General features: G+C 36.1%; 1 protein-coding gene across 6 annotated transcripts in view; it reads right to left on the bottom strand.

Moving 5' to 3' along the window:
• Positions 1–3502: 3502 nt before the first annotated feature.
• The window catches only part of Bap170 (Brahma associated protein 170kD), a 58250-nt gene continuing 44728 nt past the window's right edge, over positions 3503–17024 (bottom strand). The window contains exons 5-18 of one of the 6 annotated variants that reach the window (XR_013061859.1): positions 15225–15691; positions 14531–15045; positions 13896–14281; positions 13583–13802; positions 13102–13492; positions 11718–12029; positions 10836–11042; positions 8782–10739; positions 8444–8603; positions 8154–8312; positions 7779–7856; positions 6559–6650; positions 5106–6373; positions 3503–5034 (exon numbers count right to left, since the gene is read on the bottom strand). Coding sequence is in view for 5 of the 6 variants with exons in the window: in XM_076627838.1 (XP_076483953.1) it covers positions 6253–6373; positions 6559–6650; positions 7779–7856; positions 8154–8312; positions 8444–8603; positions 8782–10739; positions 10836–11042; positions 11718–12029; positions 13102–13492; positions 13583–13802; positions 13896–14281; positions 14531–15045; positions 15225–15691 (5066 nt within the window). In the remaining variant the exon portion in view is untranslated. Of the gene's footprint in view, positions 6374–6558; positions 6651–7778; positions 7857–8153; positions 8313–8443; positions 8604–8781; positions 10740–10835; positions 11043–11717; positions 12030–13101; positions 13493–13582; positions 13803–13895; positions 14282–14530; positions 15046–15224; positions 15692–17024 lie in introns of all 6 variants that reach the window. The other 5 variants (XM_076627840.1, XM_076627841.1, XM_076627838.1 and 2 more) reach the window with 5 other exon arrangements.

The raw sequence follows: 17024 nt of genomic DNA on the forward strand, positions 1-17024 counted from the left end.
AAAATGATAAATCCTATCGCTGTGTCACGCTCAAGATGCTTAAATCTGCAAAATAAACTGAAATGCAGTAACCATGCGAAAGATGCTCAACGTGATGTTCCTTGTATAAATATAATTTTACGATCAGATTGCAAAATACATTCAAATCGATATAACCGTCTACAGAAGGAAAGTACCTCGCTATTTCAACCTAATGCAGATTCCATCAAAACTACTCTCCAATCATCGAATACGCTACAATTCTATTTGTTTAACAAAAAATATAATCACACTGCCTTTCGTACAAAGAGTTGCTTTGATATGTCGCAGTCAGTAGGAACGCGCTATGAAAGAAAGTACGATCGAGATAACGATGGTTTAATCTTTAATAATATTTCACAACTTAGATACAATAATAATCCACCATTTCTATGTCATCCTGTTCGATCAAATGAAATATCGGATAATAACACGTTTCGATCGAATTCACTTAAGACAAACTTATTTTCTCAAATTAATGGAACAAAACAACTAACACCGTTGAGCAAGGATACAGTGAGAAATTTAGGTGTAGATGATATTAAAGCGAATTTTAACGCGAGCAAACTTGTTGGATGTCCCGTGAAATTTTCTAAAAAATTGCCTACCAACAGTTTCCCGGTAAGAAATTTGGCTAGTAGCATGAAACAAATAAACGGTAGCAATGGAGTTTCTAAAATGATAAAAACAGATTTATCATTAAATTCGGCACAAATTTCTACTGTTAAAGAAAATTCTATTAAGCTTCTAAGTCTTCCTATGAATTTCAAATCACCTTTGGAGAATTCTACAAATTTACAATTAAAATCTCCAAATATGCTACTTAATTCCGAATTTATGAAATTGGGAAGTTTAGTTACACCTATAACTGATAGACCGTGCACAGAACTTTTTTATGCGAGTTCTCCTACAGCTTCTGACGTTACCAGAAATTTCATGAAAAATAACGAGATTCAAAGCAATATCTGCATTAATGAAACGATCAGTACATGCAAGGACAAGTGCGAAGAACACAAACCAAAAGCAAATTGTCAAAAAGATAAATTTGATAGAAGTACATTGGTAACTGAAAAATTTGCAAAATTTTCAATCCCGGAAACTATAGATATCTGTACAAATGTAAATTGTAATGAAATTAACTGTTCCATGTTGAACGCAAAACGAGACGAATACGAAGATAGATTTTCAAATATTAGAAATATAAATGATTACGAGTGCGTGGATAAATGTACAAGTACAATTGACAATGCTTTAGACATGCTGCAAAATATGCTGAAGAGCGTTAAAAGATTCAGAGATAAAGATATGAAAAAATGTAACGATCAAAATTATCAGTTCAAAGAAGTAAAATGTAAAAATATGGATTGCATCTACAAGAACGAAGGAAATAAGGTTCTCTTAGCAAAAATAAATTCAGCAGAAATAACGAGACCAAAGTGCATGAAGATGTTACAGGAAATAAAAAAACATGCCGATACATTAGAGGACGAATTAACCACTGTGAACAAAAGTATAAGAACTAAGAAAAAGAGAAACGAAAAATTAGTTGCAGAAAAATCTAATGTTAAACAACGCAGCGATATGATTACACAGAATCCTGAAAAGAAAAATATTTATATACAGGAACCATGTTCACACGATGATATAAAATATTTTCAAAGTCCGCTATTAAGACTAGAAACTAATTTTAATTCACAACGTGTTAAAGGACCAGATGTGATCCTTTCACGAATCCATAAAAAAGGCACCTATAAGAAAGATCACAATAGAAATGATAACAGTTATAAAAGAAATAATATTAAATCGTTGATATATCCTGACGATAACTATTCAACAAATGTGAAAAATGTCCATGTTCAATGTGCAAGATCCGTGTCTTTCCGCATTTTTGATTCGTCAAATTTTAGGCCAATTGCTACGTCCACGCCTAGAAATATCGATGCACCAAAGAACAAGGAAACTCTTTGTTACATATCAACTTGTACCCAAACAACTTCCATACCCGAAGAAAGTTTACAAATAAAGCAAGTCAAGAAAACTACGTCGACTGAATTAAACGATTATTCGATAGCACAAGAAAACAAGACGATCAATTCAGTAAATGTAAATAAAGAAATATCCTCGTGTTGTGATGAAAAAGCAATTATAATGCTATTTTTAACGAAACACTTGAGTAGTAAATGTTTGAAGACTAAATATAAAAGATCGGAATTCTTAAATTTTAGGTCAAAATGTTTGACCGGTACATGTGTTATATGCGGTAAGAAGAAATTGATTAAATATGGTTTGTCCAGGCGAAAGAAGCGAATACCTGCAGCATTTAAATTAATGTCTGTAACATATAAAAGTGAAGCTGTTCGCTCTAATGGAAATTATTGCGGCTATGAAAAGTGCTCAGTGAATAACTGCAAAGTATCAGATTTATTAAATACTGTATACACGCAATCCTCCAATTTACAGATCACAACTGCCACCTCAGTTCCTTGTATCTCGGTTGGCAACACAAATAACATGAAAAATTTTGATGAAGAAAGAATAGCAAGAAATGACGGCTGCATATTAAGTTAACAATTAATAGGAAATAAAATTGATAATAGAGCGCAGTTATCTATTGAAATAAATGTAAATCATAGTACACCAGTTGTAAGATCTTAATATATAACCTAATTCTAATAATAACAAACAAAGCTTAGTTATTTGCAAACAAAGCCTAAGTTGCTTGCAATTTTCTATTTTTGTGGGGTGATATCGATCGTATGTAGTAATATAGAGAATAGAAATGTTTTTATATTATGATATCTAACAGGAATGAGATCTGAGGATAATATTTTTCACCGTAACTTTTAAGATTATTGTAAAATTTTAAGTTGACAAGTTAGTGTTGTAAAATTTTTAGTTGACAATAAGACTGCATTATCATTACTATTTAACAGAAATTGTTATTATATTGTACGTATGACTGATATATCATAGAGAAAGCTTATTGTATTTGTCTATATAATTTACTTCCGCAATTAATAAAGTAAAAATGTGATTGTAAAATAATAAAATGTACGGTATTGTTTATTGTCAATACCAAATTTTATGAATTTCTTTTCCTTAGCGCTTAAGATATTGTTTAGCACTTGAGAATGATATTTGTCGAAGCATCCTAGGAAACCTAAACCGTTAGCTATATATCATTTTTACACAATAAATTTTGCAGATATATCAAACTTCAGGAAGATGCAAATTTTTGGATCGCAAAATGTCAAAATAAAGAATATAACCAGTATACAAAGTAATTACTGTCTGTATTTAACTCATTTTCCAGAATATATGTATATGTGCAGATGGAAATGTAGCAAAGCGAAAGCAAAATATTTTGTTAGTTCAACTAAGGATAACCTTCGTTATTAAAGATTTTTAATCAGGTACGCTGAGACTTGCTTCCGTAAGAAGTATATAATGCAGTCAAAGAATAAATATTCAAATAACTCGTACGTTTAATTTCAACGATTTTTTCCTTTTGTATTTAGTAATTTATTATATCATTCTTTTATTCCTTTACACATATTGTTATGATCTCGATGATCGTACGAAACGGTGAACATGTAAACTAGGTAATTACAAATAATAAAAATAAAAAGCCTCTCATAAGATTTCTCTTCTAAACGTTCAGCTATTCAATTTGATTTATGTATGTATATATATATATATATATATAATATATATAATATATATAATATAATATATATTTTATATATATATAATTATATGTATTTTATATATATATATATATAATATGTATAATCTATATATAAAATACATAACAGAGGCTCGCACAATGTATTCATCGTTTTACAATTCACGATATTTAAATTATCAGTTTCTTTCTTCGTTACAATCGGTGCCAGCCAGTTTTCTCTTCTCAGCGTCCGCTGTATATCGATTCGGTAATTACAAAAATTTCTCTTATGTACCTTGCAACTCCCTACGTCTTGTCATAATCCTACTATAATACAAAAATTCTTCCTCACTTCGCTTCGCCAGACATTTAATCTTACACCTTTAAGAAAAATTTACACAGAACTCGCAACATCATGAATGAAATACAGGTATTATGTACAAATATTTATAATTATACATATATACTTTATTTCTTGTGGACGTTATTCGAATACGATCGTCCAATAACTTTTTTATTCGCGGATCCCGCCTAGATAGCTGGGTAACTCGATGACTTGTAAATGCAAACCTATTCGCACGATCTTCATTGTCGCGTCTGATAACGTAAAAAAAAATATATATATATATATATATATATATATATATATATATATACATATATATACATATATATATATATATTTTTTTTTTTTCGTTTACTTTCTTCTTTTCAACGTTTGAGAAACAAAACAGACATCTTTTTTCTCTCGTTTAAATTACAACACATCCCAACGAATATAACTAACTTTTCCAAATAGAAAAATGTAGTCGCTTTTACTCTCTCGATCTCGCAAAACAACTAAAATTACCATTTCATGGTACACTTACTTCCGTTACCTCATCTTTTTTATACAGCTTATGATACAAAGAAGTCGATAATATTTCATTAAAATTTTGGACAAGAACAAAATGCTTTGTTAATCACGCGCCACGAGAAACACTCGCGCCTAAAGTAATCGCTTGAAAATTCATAGAAGCATCGTATCAGAATTTCAAATGAAAGTATCGCACCATTGAAACTTTTGTCACTTTTATCTAAAACAATAAATTCTTATTTAAAAAGAAAGGAAAAATAAATAAATATATAGAACAGAATGTTTGCTCCGAAACTTTTGATTTCCGAACGACGTTCAATTTGTAATTGTTCGTTGGAATTAAAATAAAATTGTTACATATGATCGTTCTATTTGTCCATTTGTCATTATGTAAAGTACTTAAGATCTTTAAATTCTTTAATTATTGGCAAACTGCCTTGATTGGAAAGTGCTTTTTTTAGTTTCTTCACACCCAGCCATTCTTTCTTTAGTGCTGAAAATTTGAAAAACACTGGCTTTAAGAACATTTAGGCCTTTCTAAGTTCCAAGTATAAATATACTTACATCTGTATCGATAATATACGGACAAGTCGGAAGCAATAATTGATCTTGACTTGATCGAATCGAAGTGTGTGCAGCATTTTATGGATGCTTCTCGTCATTTCTCAGAATTCCATGACTCGCACAAACCGGGCCATGTTAATATGCGTAGATGAGAATAATAATACGATCGAGGAAATAATTCAACACGACACGCTCAGTTTGCCCGAAAAAGTAGAAAAGTTTCTTACTAAGAGTATCTCTTTTTACGATTTCAAGTTAGATACAGAGGTCGAACAAGTGGCTAAAAGTCCCCGAGCTAAAACCGATTTAAAGCAGAAGAAGTTCTTAGAGTTTTTAATACACGATGGACTTGCGGTCGAAGTACGCCGTCATCGTCAAGCTATGTGCGATGCCTTACCAACGTTTTATCTTGACAGAATAAGATTACTCGATAATAAAATAAAAGAGAGACGATAATATAGCCATGTAATTGCAATATGCAATTATATAAGCAAAATCATAAATTCCTAACAAATACATTTCATAAAAAGGTTTTCTTTACATTCTAGGTTTTCTTGTGGTTGACTTATGAAAAACATACAATAATATTAATAATAATTAATAATAATAATAATATAATATAATAATATAATATTCATTGTAATTAACTATAACGTCCATAAAGTATTTTCTTCGTCCTTCATTTTTTGTACACGATTACTAAAAACATTTCTTCCGCTTCTTGTTGAGAAAATAAATATTAATATTAAATTTGAAATATTATCTCGTTTTTTGTTTGCTTTTTTTTTCTTTTATCACTGATCTGTAATCACTTCAACTACTGTCTTTCGTTCGTGTTAACTAGTTACAGTACATTATTATAGTCTAAATCGGCAAATCGATTTGCTTAGTAAGTTTATAGGCCTCTTTAATAATTCTGGAACATTGCCGTATCCTCTTCTCTACTAGTATATGCTCTTCGTCATTTACATCTTCCCTTTTTCCATACACCACACAAGCACACCTTTCTTTTGCAATAAATTGCAAACTTTTAGCATCCTTTCTACCATATTTCTGTTGTCTCACTTTACACTAAAATTCAAAATAAACGAGTTGATCGCTGCTCGCAACGAGAAAGAGCTTTCTTTTAGAGGCCTGGTTCGAGAGGTCACCTATGGTTACTGCTGCTTTGATCGTTCATATCGTACAAAACTTGTGCGATCGTTCTCGATGATTCGACATTACTTAATGCGACACCTGCCAAATGTGGTTCGTACGCTCTAAGATGCCTGAAAATCAAAATATCAGCAATAGTTGTAAAATGTGTAATATATATCCTTAGTACAATCACTTGTTCACTTGTTGTTACAAAAAGATCTCGTAGAAATGGGATAAAATTACTTAATTAAAATGAAACAAATTATCTAATTTTTTAATCGAGGTAAACTGACAAGATGTTGGAAGCAAAGTTTACCTTCTGCCATGTGTTGAATATATGACTAGGTTTCTAAGAATGAGAGCTGCTGTCAAGCGAATACTTTTGGTCACTGGACCTTCGTTGTCATCCTGTTGAAAAATCACAAAACAATTAAGAATTTACTTTACTTTAAATTATACGTTAAAGTAAGAAGATCATCTAGCCACACTTTTAAGTAACACTAAAACAAATATAATATATCAGAGTATAGCTATTATTTCATGATGTTTGAATCAATTAGTTGCAACAGCTTCGAACATTAGTAAAATACAATTATGAAAACAAGGCGGAAACATTGATTTACGATATGATGTCGCATGTGAATAGATTGGACAATTTCAACGAATATCAAATTACTCTTTTACGTGAACAGAAGATACACTGACATCATGAGTCATAAAATATATATACAATTTCTGATGCTAATAAGTAATTTAATGTGAAAACAAAAAATTAATTGTAGCATGCTTTAAAAGAGTTTCGAAAATCGCTAATAACACAAACAAAGTGATTTCATTTAAAATTACTACAAATACGTATATACAATTGATATTGATAAATTGACCACCAGACAAATATATTTTTTTTACTTTTTTCTTTTTTTTTTGGTGCCAAAGATATAAGTAAATGTACATATTCGTAAAAAAAAATATATATATATATAAATATATATATAAATATATATATATATATATATAAAGTTTTTACGTATCTTTGTAAACGCAACTGTTAATTAGTAATCCAACATACATGGAAAATTTTCTTTCGTTAAAAATCGATAAAGAAACAAATCTTCGTATTTTGATATAGATACAATCGTTAATTTTTTAATCGCGATTAATACAAAAGGTGGTTGCCCTGTATCAAAAGCGCGACAAATATTCTACGTTATGCTTCTTAAAGTATTATATACCAGCACCCTTCATCATCATGAATACACTTCAACTGCGTGAACACATAAATTATACAGCGACGCCAGCTACGAAATGAAACTAAAATGAAATCCATGCTAATAGAACATACGTACGTATACAACGAAAAATGTGAAATTAAAAATTAAAAGAACACAACGTATGTTACGAAAAACAAAAGAGATGTAGCGCAAAAAAAAAAAAAATAGGCGGCAGGAACAGCGCACAAGGGCTGTGGCTGTGAATCGTGAATCCTTTCTTTTTTTCTTTTTTTTTTTTTTTTTCAATTTCTGAACACGTTTTTACCTGTTCTGGTGGAGGATTTTGCCCAGGTCTGGGGGAAGAAGAGCTTGAAGTGGCTGCAGCGGGCTTGGTCGGCCTTTGCTGCTTTGCCGAGAGAATAAGAAATTTCATTACATTAACAAAACTCAATAGACTCTATGAACCGTGGGACTATAAAGGATTCTCCGAAATATTGACACAGTTTATATCATTAAACGCGTTATCTTTGACATTAATATATCGTGCTATCTCGCGTAATAATTTTAGTGCATTTGTTACCCCATGATTAAGAAGTGTTTTGTGCTTCTTTCTTTTTACCGAAATTACCACTAACTTACAGCTATTTGCATTATCGTAGTTCATTGTAACTTGTGTAACTTTATATGTGATCTTACTAACCATTAACTCCTTTGGATTTACAAATTCCAATGCGTGCCGTTTAATAGCATGGAATGCTGCATTCGGTGCATACCCAGGATGATGAGGAGCTGACGGTGTCGACGTGGAAACTTCGGTTTTGCCTGTTACCGTCAACTGTTTCCTTCTTATCGACATTGTCTGTAAAATTGTTAGATATATAGCTTTTATAGCTTTAGTTCTTAGGTTCTCTTAAGACTTTTTTTCTTTTCTTTTTTCTCTCCTCTTTTCTTTTCTTTTTCTTTCTTTTTTAAGATGATATCAATACATACCTCAGCGTTACAATGCCTATCGTATAAATGTGTCATTAACGAAAATCGACGTCTTTTTAAGGCATCGCAACTCGCCCAAAGACATAATATTTCCTCTCCACCAGTTGGACAATGTGCCTCACACACATGAAGATAAACTTCGTGCGGTGTTTTAAATTGCCTGTAAATAAAGAAATGTATGTATTAGATAATATTAAATGACGCGACTAATTCAATCTTTACTAAGCTTATAAAAACAAGAACTGGTATTTTTCCTTTTATTTTAAAATGTAGGACATTTGTCGTAAATTCTTAAAGTTCACTCTTAAATTGCCTTATGCCGAGAAATAGTCAATTACCTTAAACAACCCCGCCATTCGCACAAATAAGCATTAGGATCGATTTTGATGGTGATGGTCTTTTCTGGTTGATTCTGGCTCGTAGACGGCTTGGATTCCGGTTCTGTGGAGGTTGAGGAACTGACAGTCTTCATTACTTTAGCAGGTTGTTTCGCCGGCAATCCATGCGTTGCAGCTGCTTGATGAGGCGTGGTAGGTCTGGTAGGGGGTGGAGTAGAAGCCGGTGTTGGTGTCACCACTCTCGATGGTACACTAGTTGACACTGGTGTTTGTTGGGCCATTGCAGGAATCGTGACAGTCACTGTGTTGGGATTTGTTTGTGCCACGGAACTGTTCACTATTATGGAAGTTTGTGGAATTGTGCCTGACGTTGGAACCAAAGGCGGGGGTATATTACCGAGTGCCGGACTTTGCAGGATAGGACGTGAAACTTGTGTAACGACAACCTGTTGTCCCTGAGGTGTGACGGCCACCATTTTTTGTTGGGTTGGCTGCGCAGCTGCTTGAGATTGCAAAATAATTATCGTTTTTGCACCAGTTCCTTGCTGCTGTGTCGTCTGAGCTACTAACACAGTCTGCGCTTGACCCTGAACCAATGTCGTTTGCGGTTGAGCTAGGACGTAATTTTGACCAGGCACGCCGCCAGAAACAACGTACTGTAATTGACCTCCTGCTCCTTGTTGCAATAAAACTTGCGGTTGCGGTTGGGCCTGTCTTCCTTTCACTGGACCAGTTGGTATAATAACTTGATTATTTGGTTGAATCGTTTGTTGTACTACTATCTGCCTAGGTGCTGTAACGATAAGTTGTTGTGGCTGCAATTGTGGCTGCTGCTGTTGTTGTTGTTGTTGTTGTTGTTGTTGTTGTTGCACTTGTGGTTGCGGGTGTTGTGATTGTGGTGGTGGCTGTTGCGGTTGCTGCTGTGGTTGTTGTTGCGATGGCTGCTGCTGTTGAGGTGGTTGTTGATTAAGTTGATTGACGAATATGTGAGGTTCCTCTTTTATCGTGATAGGTTCCTCTTTCATCGTGTTGACAGGTTCCTCCTTTATAGCGATAGGTTCTTTTATAGTAATAGGTTCTTCCTTAACACTTACATTAACGTTCTCGTCAAGATCCGTTTCGTCTTCTATACAATCCGCGGCCAGAGCAGCATAAAGATTCGCGGCTGTAGAAGATACGGTTACTTTCTCGTTATCTTTATCATCGTCCTGTTCTTCAGACTTTATACTCGAGACAGTAGATTCGGCGGTAGTCGAATCAACAGCAAGATCCGGCGACATCGTACCATTGGAATATTTTACTTTCTTTACATCTACTTCATCTAATTCGCTGGCAGACCGTTTTATCCCTCTGGGTGCTTCGATCAAAGTATCCTCGGAGACCTCCGTCTCTTCTACTTCAGATTTTATTTTAATGTCAGTAGGAGATTCTTTTAGTACTTTCTTAATGTGATTTTCTACTAAGTCCATTCCCTTGTCATTGATTGAATTTTTGCCTAACACGCCGTTTAAGATCGGCTCCTTGTCAACTTTCCTTTCTAACAAATCTGCAAGCATCATACTTTGCAGGGGTTTTTCTTTAGACGTTACACTAGACGAATCTTTCGAAGATCCATCTTCCTGCGCGTCGATGTCCATATTACTTGGTGCACCGTTTAACAGAATTCCCTCGAAACTCGTCAAAGAATTGTCCTCCTCTATACCGACACCAGAACAATCCCTACTACCACCGATACCACTACTGGATGCCAAAGAATTGTTGGTCGAGTCTGAATCTTCGGCGATCGATGTACAAGTCGAACGTTGGATCGCTTTGTTTGCTGTAGTTACGGTTATAGTTGGAGGCCGACATACTTTAATAGTTGACGATATGTGATTTTCGGTTGAGTTCAAAACCACCGTGGAAGAAGTTGTCGATGTTACGATTTGGTTGACATTCTCATTATCATTTACTTCAGTCTGCAATATAGAATCAAATGAGTATAACTAACTAAATTTTAAAAATTATAAAATTATAAAACGTCTGCATGGTTTGCCATAAAATTCATGTTGTACCTTGTCACAATTATTAGTGATAATAAATTTGGCCCCGTTGAGCCTTTGTATCTTCTTGGCAGGAATGGGTGTGATAGCTGGCTTTTGCTTCGAGTTGACAGGAGTCTTTGGGAGTATTGTGGTTACGCTAGTTGTAGTTGTAGGTGGTTGCGATATATTGGTTAACTGTTGTTGCAGTAGCCTTTGTTGTTGTTGACGTTGCGCAACCTATATAAATAATACAAACCAGAGTTACGAGAGTAACTTTTCATATCTTTCTTCAAGAAATATTAATTCTTGTATTCTTTTTTTAATTATTATATAAAAGAAAATAACTCCAATTTCGAAAACCATGCTTTTGTTAGTAATATATACAATACGCTATTATTTTCACTCTGAACTAAAAAAACAAAAAAAAAAAAAAAAATAATCATTGTTAAATATTACTTGGAAATTTCAATTGAACGACGAAGACAAATGTAAAATTCGTCTCTCGAAATAAAAGAAAATAGCATAACAAAAACATAATATTGGTAACTACTTCAAAACGTTGGAAAACTCATTGAAATCAAATTTGTTAAGACATACATTCACTAAGTACGTTTCCAAGTGCGATCTTATCCTGTAAAATGGTTTCTTTATAATACAAACGAATAAACATTATTTGAAATTCAAATTTAATTATCCTACGCACATATCTGTCATAGCATTCTACTTAACGTAGTAATTCAATCACGCGTCATGCTTCGTCTCATATCTTTTCCTTTTGTATAGAAAATATCTCTTTAACCATCCTACAATCTATGGTTGCACTTCAATGTACTAAGATCCTTTTAAAACTCAGTGTCCTATAAATATAAAAAAAATACTACAGTTTTCATTGTTAATGTACAACAATGATACCTGGTTGCTGGTTATTAGCTGGTTGGCACTGATGCTGGATGCGATGCTAGCAGTAGTGTTTGTTACACAGGCAGTAGGGGTAGTCACACAAGTCGCAGCAGTACTGGGCATGCAGTCGCTGCTGACCGTTACCTTAGTAGCCAGAAGGCTTTTTATTATGGAACTGGATGTAGTACCACTTCGATTATCTTCCTTTGCAACTACCTGGACCGTTTGACACTGTTGCTGTACTTGCTGGACTTGTGGTTGAGGCTGTGTTTGGGAACCACTTGACAGCAACGCTTGACTCAGGTGAGGATGCGACACTGACACCTAATCAACAACGAAGGTAATGTAATTACAAGAACCTCGCGACATATCGTAACATCATTATATTACGGAAATATCGATTCGTTTAGCTTTAAATGGAATCTACAGAGGCCGCGAGAGTTACATACTTAAACAGTAATACTTTAGTTGGCGTTATTTGGAAAGTATTACACCGCAAGATAGTTTATATATTAGATATATCGTGTAGTACGTGAATGATTCAGCTATGTTCCGCGAACAATTTTCAACACCGACGATAGCGAATCTCATAAAATCTGCAGCAGCATTTTGTTTATTATTAAGCATGAGATGAATTGACGTAACATAAATTGATTCAATCAAATACAAAATGTATACTTGTTATAGAAGAATATCATCATAGCATAACAGGAATATTGTATTATATTATGATAGAAATATCATACAAGCCGCATAAAGATTATTCGAATCAAAGAATGCGTATTTGTGAAACAATGATACGTCGATCATGCAAAGATAAAACTTTTTAGCCAACATCGCATCTGTAACTATTACCGATAAAAGTGTAAAACAGACAGAATTGTAAGCTTTAATCGATATATCAGACGAAATGATCGGATTTGAGCAGAAACTATTATTTGTAAATAGCATTTATATAATAAACAGTATATAGTAGCGCTATAATAGCAATTTTCGCTTAAATTAATATTTATATACTATATTTATATATTTAATAAGCTTCGTTCTGTTATACACATCAGCTAACAGTTAGACCCTACTTATTCGAAGCGAAGAATGGTTATACATTTTTCTACATTTCATATAAACATGTCAGACATTAAAACGCTTCTTTACCAAGGCAAGAAAGTTTTCGGAAAAGCGAGTGGATCGATGATCCGGATTTTACACTGTTCGCATATTTACTTATCTGCATGCACATATATCGACGGATTCGACACGGGATTCGAAACATGCAAAATGTAAGTTTGTTAAAGGGAAGCCCACATTATAACAGCATAGTGAGACCATAACGAAAATAAGAACCAAGGTCATGAGTGGTAGAGAGAATGGTAGAAAGCTTAGGACTTGGACCCACCTGACTTTTAGAATCAACCTTGGTGACTGGATTTTGGGATTGAGTTGCAGTGTTCGAGATACTGGATGGTGGTTTCGGTGGAGCAGACAATTGGGCTTTTAGGATAGGTGACGCTGGGGCAGGGGTTCTCGGAGGCCCAGATGCAGGATTGTCTAGGGCCGTGCTATCAGGAGCAGGACTTATACTCTTGATTGTACGCTGTTGTACGGGAAGCACCTTTACTGGCGTTGTGTTGACTGCTGGAATTGGAGCTGTGTTAGTCCCAACCGCAGTTTGGCTCGGATAAGTTACTTGGGGAGGTGTGGCCCGTACTCGGATTCCTTCGTAATACTGAGTACCGCTTGTTTCACCTTTCAACGGATTTGGTCCGACGCTTCCACCAAATACAGATCTATAGGGAAACAGTTTCGCATCGATAAATTGATTGTCGTGCGATACAGCTTGAGCGAATGTTATTTCGTTGGGGAAAATCAGGGATTACCTAACGCATCGTGGAAAGTGAAGCGGAGCAATAACGCCTCTTCTACCGATCTTTGTGCAGCAACCGAGATACTTTTTGTATAACTCTTCCTGTTCTATACGTACGCCAAGCGCAGGTTCGAAGGTAGCTCTTAACCAACTGAGAGCGAACTGCTCGTTTTCCTGTATGATTTGTTGATGCGCGTGCTGCTGTTGAAGCGAATTACTCGTCTCCACTGCTTCTAAACATAGACATAGAAAGAAGACAATATCGATATATCGTTATCTGTCGTTGGGTTTTCTTCGACGATGTACTTGATTAGTTTGATACGTACTGTGTGTCGTAGATTTTGTCGCAGTGGCGGCTGGTGTCGTTGGTCGCGACGGTGCTGGACTAACAGGAGCTGGTGTCGCGGTGACTGTAACCGGTGTGGTTGGTACAGAGGAGGACACTGTCGTAGCTGGGGCAGCAGCGGTAACCGGAGTGTTCTGAGCAGCATTAGGTGGTGGTGCTACCGTGGACACTGTCTCGATTACCCTCATCAGAATACATGCTTTTGGACCGTAACTTTGCGCTTCTACGGTAACAAGAGCGACCAACGTGTCGATAGCTCCGCGTACGCGCGCGACACTGGTACATGGCCTTTCACCTAACGAAGTCAACGCGTACAAACATTCCAAGGTATACACCAGAAGAGCTATGTCGTTCAGGGCTAAAAACCTATGGAGAAACACAAGTTCCTATGTAGCGTACAAGTTGTAATATATTTACCAATAACTGTACGATACGTGTCCTTTCTATCGGTTATGAATATAATTATACGGGGAAAGTTTGTACGGTGAAAGTTGATAATTAAAATTTGCAATACGGTTAGTAAACGAACTAAACGAGGAGGAAGATACGTTTCTTTAGAAAGCGTTAGAAGTTATCGTTGGAGGGAAAACGAAAAATTTACGAAAGAAGATTCACCTGCATATAAGTTCGTATACATTGTCTTCTAATCCAAACCTAATAATTTCTTCGTTGCTGTCTTGTTGGCTAATTTTGTTAAGCACCTCCAAGCAGGAAATAACGATAAACCTGTCTTGGGATTCAATTCCCTTTGCTACACACGACAATACAACATCGGTTATCCTTTCACCAGCTTCTTTCAAGATTATTTCATTCGCTATGTTGCCTAGTATATCGAAACCAAGTTGGTGCAAATTACTCCACCTTGCCCGCACACAGAGCAATACAAATCTCAAGAAACATCGATTTCTTCCTAATACAGCGGCGTTTTCCGGAGTGAAACTTAAATTCCGTAAGATAGATGCTATTTGTAGCACACGTTGACCATAAGGATCCTGCGTTCCGAGCGTCCGTCCGACACAAAACAAGTCTTTGTCCTCCTCTTCAAACTTTATGGAGTTTTGATTTTGATCTTTCAGAATTTCATCTTGATGCGAGCCAGTTGGATCCAATCTTGGACAGTCTGGTATCACCTGCAGCGATACATATTTTCCGATTACGAAAGGAAAACGAATCTCGTAACGCGGCGCGATAAAACGTGCGCAGTAACACCGTCGTAGGTACAGTTTGCTGGTTAATTAAACTCGAAGGAAGCAACTTAGGAAACAAACTTAAAGGAGACGCGCACACGTAATATCCAATTCCATCTTACCCCGTCGACTTCCATCGACGTGGAAGCCTCGTCGTTCTCCGTCGACGCTGCGTTTCTGTTCTGCTTCTCTCTCTCCAAGATTTTCCGTCTGGAGAAGGTCTGCGGACTGGCGGTTGGTTTCTTCATAAACGTCCTCTCGTTCGTAAGATCTATCACGTCCTGGGAGTCGAGAACGTCCGACCAGAACGAGTTGATCGAGTAATTCCTCACGCGAGAATAGACCTCGATGAAGAGCTGCCGTGTGCCGGGCGAGTCGAAGATACCGGCGTGCGCCAGCAGTATGTTGACGAGACGGGGATACTTGTCGAGACGTAGGATGTGCTTGCCTTCGTTCGACAGCAACGTGCACACGTTGATGGCGAAGTCTTGTTCGTTGGGAAGAGGCGAGAGAAGCGATAGCGCGAGTTTATCGTAGTTGGATGGCTTGTAGAGGTCCGACGAAAGGCCATTGTAATCACGAAGAGATTCTAAAAAAAAAAGACACGCGACGAAATTAATTTATTCTTACTAATTGGCGATGGGGAGAAGTCTCGTCTAGTTCATCGTTGCTACAGTAATCGATGTTTTGCGAAACGTTGCGAACCATCTCGAGCGATTTTTCTTTCCGTTAATAATACGCAGCTACGTGAAATACGATGGCAAACGTTTGCACGAATTAAGACAACCGTCGGACACGCCGAACAAACGAATCTAGATCTCTTCCGATCTCTTCCTATCGAGCCGTTAACTCGTTTCGTTACTTCTCGGAATATCGTTAACAACGTCCAACCGCTAAATCCAAAGTATCGGTTTAATAGACAGACGCGCGATCGCTCAACGTTTTCAAAGTTAGAGAAATTTTCGCCGCGTAACGTAACGACATACAAATTTAACTAGTGTTCTCACGAACCTCGACAAAGTTTGTCTACTAAAACTAATAAATCGAAGTGGTTGTCGCGGCGCTTGTTGCGCATTTTTAAATGCCAGTTTAGTAGACAAAGGTAGAGCCACCTACTTCGCTCTTGCCTGCTCGCTGTCGGAGAATAGCCAGTTGAGCGGAGAATTTAGTATAGTCGTTATTCCAGTGGCTGATTTTCTAAAAGCGAACTTTTTCACTCTACCATTTATCATATTTATTAGAAGTTTTACACGTATCGTTAATGCTGAGAAAGAAGCGCGTCTCTTTCAAACGGTGTATCGATGTTCGAACGCTGTTGTAAATGGTTCTTTTATAAACAAAGGAAGACCGGAAGATCCGCTCGCTACAAGCCGACCGGCGACGACGCCTCGTGCAACTGGTGCGATCGACGAATCACGAATGTAAGTAGGTTGTACACGGTCAGGGCCAGATTTCTACGAAGCAACGAAAATATCTGGATCGGACGCGCCATTTTTCACCCAACCAATCCTCCCATTAATCGACACGGCCGTTTCAAGAATTTTCTCTATACTTCGAGTTTACTGTACGTGTACGCGGTATGGTTGTGCGGAATAATTGGAGAAAAAAAAAAAAAAAAGAAAGAAGAAGATCGATATTCGATCGAAGAGAAGCAAACTGTGCGAGTTACCGGAGAGTTACATCGGCTAAAATAGTGCAGCTCGTTTCCGATCATTTAAATCGAAATAATCGACAGACAAAGTCAACCGTTATACTCTTAACGATAAATCGGATTACGTAGATTTCAACGAGATGTACGGCGATTCGCATGAATCGTAAAGGCAAAATTAAGATGGATGTTCTTTCATTCCGAGATATTTATATCTTCATTCGCTACAGGGTACGATAGTACAACTAAAATTAACTACTTCTGCCGGCTGCCT

This window comes from Bombus vancouverensis, chromosome 2 (assembly GCF_051014615.1).
Source record: "Bombus vancouverensis nearcticus chromosome 2, iyBomVanc1_principal, whole genome shotgun sequence".
In the NCBI taxonomy this organism is placed as follows: domain Eukaryota; kingdom Metazoa; phylum Arthropoda; class Insecta; order Hymenoptera; family Apidae; genus Bombus; species Bombus vancouverensis.